Source organism: Melanaphis sacchari, unplaced genomic scaffold (assembly GCF_002803265.2).
Source record: "Melanaphis sacchari strain LSU unplaced genomic scaffold, SCAv2.0 Contig122_pilon_pilon, whole genome shotgun sequence".
In the NCBI taxonomy this organism is placed as follows: Eukaryota; Metazoa; Arthropoda; class Insecta; order Hemiptera; family Aphididae; genus Melanaphis; species Melanaphis sacchari.
Window position 1 is genome coordinate 478,920 of NW_020270484.1, and position 5,015 is coordinate 483,934.

Sequence of the window (5,015 nt, forward strand, 5' to 3'; positions counted from 1 at the left end):
GTATATAATATCAATAAACCATATTTTAAAATACTATGATAGTGTGATGTGTTACGTTATAGTTGTGAGGTTTATATTCCGTATAAAATAACTTTCTTTTTACAGATGAAAATCGTTCTGTTTTTAACCTGCAGATGTGTATATATTATGCCTATACACGATTATAAATCGAAATTAATGAGTAATTTTTGTATTGAGTAATAAACTTAATTTGCGAAAGACGAATAGTCCACAGTAATTGAGGTATTTACAAATAAAATGGGGACAACGATAATTTGAAAATTAAAACAATTATTAATTAAATTTGTTTACAAATACTCGACTAACCGTTGCGTTTGTTTGATGTTTTAAGTAAAATCATTATTGAGGCTCATTATCCTAAATACCTACGCAAGATTTAAGAACTCATAAATTATACACAGAACGTATCTATGTAGTACCTATGTTTAATGCGGTATTGCGGAATCTCGAGACGGCGATAATATCTAGTATACGGCGTATACCTTAATTTTCTGCTAAAAAACGTATATAATCAACCCGCCATTGAGATTATGAGTGTCATTTCGAAATCAGTACACGCAACATTATATATAGGCATCTGGCATGACGCTCGAAATCTAAATAAAGCGTTTATTATAACGGCTCGCGGCTGCTGAATGGAATGCGGCCACGATACTATGTTGCATGTGAAATGTTGTACAAATTTGTTTATTTAAAAATTAATTTTTTCAAATTTTGATTCTTACAATTTTTAAGGACATTTAAAAAATTTTTAAATTATTTTTTTATCTTCATGCCAATTACAAAGTGTTTATGGTGGAATACGAACTTATTTTATTAAAAATGAAAACTAGGTAACCATGTTTGCTGTCAAGTGTAAATTATTAAGCAGATGATTTATTTGGAAATGTTAATTTAGGCATCTATTTCCAAAATTCAAATTAACAATTTCTAAATTATTAAAATTTATAATTTATTAAAGGATTATATTCCTTTACAATAGACTATATCAAATACTAAATAGATGTAATAATATTAGATCAACTATTTATTTTTATTTAAATAAAACATAAAAAATTATAAAATATTGATGAATTAATATTTATTACTATAATTTATTTTAAATCACTATACATTTAATAAATCGTCAGTAAGCAAATGGTCCCTTAAACACGATTTAGTTGCCTATAATTAGTTAATTAAATTTTATTAAACCATTAAATTAATCAATTTTTCATGTAACTCAGTATTAGCACAATAAATTAAAAAAGGAACTTAAAAACTACCAATACGCAATTCAATTTAAATACATCAATATTTTCAAAAAAATTTATCTGATTTACAGGAAATATGGTGATTCTCATTTGGAAAAAGAAATTAGTACAGTCACGTGATGGTCCTTAATAAATGATCCAGAAAAGTATTTCAAAATAAGGCTCTAAAGTATTTTTAAAGACCTAAAAAATATTTATTGGAAAAAATATTGTCGAGCATGCTTGGTGAATCACTTTGTTTTAGTCAGTAGTCGGTCAGAAATTTTTCCACTCACTGAGCGCGAACGACAATACAAAATCCCACCGCAAACCTAAACCCCCCGACAAACAGTATTACTGTTACCCACAGCTACTATGATTTACAATCTAAGTACCATTTTCAAACCGACTTGCGGCGGTCTTACGTGGACGACTCGTAAATTTGTGTTCGTACAGGCCGTCACGTACACCGCAATATCGCAGCAGGCACACCCGGCGGTAGGGACTTATACTTCCGGCGCCGCTCCTGTCCGGTTTTTTTTTCAAGGTTCGCATCGTTACGCAATCCGATTAGTCGCCGCCGCTGCCGCGAGACACCGATGACCACTACCGCGGTACAGGTATATAATACAACTCAGTAATAATAATGGGCACTTTCGTTTTTCGCCCGAAAAGACGCTGCCGCCGCCGCCATCACATTCACTTTCACTCGCCACACGGTCTCGGTCTCCCACGAGTTATTCGTTGTTTTTACACAGGCTTTAGTGCACCGTGAATCTCCGCCATGAAACAGCTCGTGCCGTCCGCCGCCGTCGCCGGTCTACTGGCCGTCCAAACCCTACTCATGCTCGGTGCCCTGGACTTCAACGGGAACACGGTCCAGGCCCAGGACAGTCCGTTTGAATTGCCAGTCCAACTCATCGGTTTTCCCGTCATCATCGTCGCCGTCAAGATGTCCAATTTCGTCAAAAAACTCGCGTACGCCTTGAGTCCGAGTGAGTACTAACCGCCGAAACGCACCTCTTTCCCGGACAGTTAGATCGAAAACCGTTACAATAAATTTTATCGACAATAATCATAGACTACCGTTACGAAATAATATATGATATTATATGATTGTACCGTTCAAATTTTGGCAAAAGTTTTAACGAATTCCCACACGCTTTTTTTCTAATCGCTGCCCGCACACTTTCACATGTAAACGAGGCAGCAGTCCAGACTTGTAGTTTGCGCGCACAGTTATACAACTTATAATACTTGTATGATTATGTTGCGTGTAACGATATTATTACATTAGACCCATGTTATGGGTAGACTACTGTTGTAGTCGCACGTAACGCGGAAAGAAGGGAAAGAAGACTACTTGTACCTCACGCAACACATAACATCGCAGTTTATAATCTGTAAGTCGATAGTGCAGGAAGATTATTAACATGTTATATAGATATATTACTATATTATATAATACGTGAGTCAAACGAAATCGTTGTTGCAATTTGTTTCATCGCAGTGACGTTCGTACGAACTACTTCTTTATAACTTTTGCTAGCTAACGACTTTATATCATTATCGTAGTTTCCGACGTAGTACCGTAACCAGGATTTGTACAAAAGTCTTAATTTATTAAGATCCCTCGTAGTAGTTATAGATATCGGTATTCACAGATACGTGAGTATAACATTTTAAACTTTTGCCAGACGCTCCATGAATGAATAAATTATAATTTAAATACATGTTTACATCGTACATATAATCACAAAACACTAAAAGCATTTTTTACATTTTCTTGAAATTTCTATCAAGACCGCAGTTCTCGTCAGCCCCTCTCCCTACCCTGACTACACCACTTATCAGGCATTCAATGTTTTAGAACTCTAACAACACAGTGTCCATATCACTCTCACTATAATGGCATGTCACAATGTCACATGTTATCGTACTTAATATAATACTCAACCCGAAAGACATTGAGTTAGTTTTGCATCGTTTTCACGTATTGCTTTTGGCCGTTCGATCGATTTCTCGTGTACCGTATAGCTACGACGACGATGACCTAATACAACGCCTGTATTACAAATCGTTAATGGTCATTTATAGATCATTGGTATTGTTGTATACACTACACAGGTATACACTAATCATATACAATTAATGGATACAATTTAAAACAACGGCGATCAAAATATAATTATAGGTATAGATAATAAGTAGGGACATTGCGAGTTGAACATCTTTAATTACAGGTGTGTATTGTATTTTAATGCATTTTAACACCAATACGAGTAAGTCATCGGACGCCGCGATTTTGTCGAATTTTCGCGAATCCCAAGAATGAAATGTATTACGATTGTATTTCGTAAGAATTATTTGTTCCGATAATGACAATAAATCTTATATAATAATATTATGTCTGCTGTACTACAAAAACCATTCGATGGTCCAATCAAATACAATCTGACGGCTATACGACCGAACGGGAAACTAGCGTTAACGAATAATTTTATTGTTTTCCTTATGGAATGCGATAAAATTATTATAATATTATTCTATTAAACAATAATTAAAACTAAGTAAATTATTGTCATCCGTCCATTTGCACCTGATAGATTTTAGGAATATCGGAAAATTGCCAACTACCTACGAGTACCTACTTATATGCGGACAATATTAATTCTCATCCACAATTTATAATGATGAGCATGATGAAATTATGTTAAATTGTTTTTTAATTCCAGTAAGATTAAACGGAACCTGTATTAAATTTTAAAACCTTAAGTATTAAAATCGAATATTTTATGAATTTTAATGTTGAAAGTGGATTTTGATATCTCAATATGTTTTATAATATTATGTATTCCGTCTATTGACTCATATGCGAGAGATCTAGCGTTTATTTAGGCGCCGTCGTGCTGGGTTCACTCATACTGTATGTGTATGTGTGTGTGTGTGTGTGTGTGTGTGTGTGTGTTGGACACGCGCGTAGAAAAAAAGTCACATCACTAATGGACCGAGTTCTTAAATCGCGTGCTTTAACGATAAATATTTTAAATAATGCATTGCGTGTCATCGCTAGGTTACCAAAACGATTTGATATCGTGTAAATGTATTACTAGAACACGGTTATTTTGACGTGACGCACGCTTATGTCCACAGCGTACTCGCGACAATGACATTGCGTACAATAATCGTATACGAGTGTGTGGTAAAAAAATCGTTTAAAAGAAGAAAAAATGTTATTGTGGCTCATTATGACGTTCGTGAAGTTGGCCCACCTAAGTGTTGCAATTTTTTCAAAATATTTGCAAATCACTTGCAAAATAATGGCATAGGTTTTGAAAATTGCAACACTTAGGTGGGCCAACTTCACGAACGTCTCATTATGTGTCAAAATAGGTGTATCGTATTATAATGTATGATACTGCAGCAAATTCCATTCATGTCATCATATAAATTATAAGTGCAGATCACTGAAAATATAACATATCATTTGGTTTTGGTTTTCCTGTTTTATACTACAATAAACGTAAATACTATTAACTCAAAGTGATTAAATTAAGCGGAACTCATTGTAATACTGTTATAACTTATAGTCAACTTGTAACAAAATATACTCATCACAAGGATGTACTGCTAAGACAAAACACCATGTTTTTAATTACAAATTTTATATATAATATGTCATTTAAGAAGGTTCTATGAAGTAAATCAATTTTTTTTTCAAAAAATAATGTAAAAAAATTCAGATGAAATTAATTTTTCTAT

The 5,015-nt window shown here is 33.7% G+C and overlaps 1 protein-coding gene across 1 annotated transcript in view; it reads left to right on the forward strand.

The window, feature by feature from the left end:
• The first annotated feature begins 1,960 nt into the window (after positions 1-1,960).
• LOC112590914 overlaps positions 1,961-5,015 on the forward strand; it is a 15,139-nt gene continuing 12,084 nt past the window's right edge. The window contains exon 1 of the mRNA XM_025334526.1: positions 1,961-2,248. Within this exon, the coding sequence (XP_025190311.1) occupies positions 2,038-2,248 (211 nt within the window). The 5' untranslated portion in view covers positions 1,961-2,037. The remainder of the gene's footprint in view (positions 2,249-5,015) is intronic.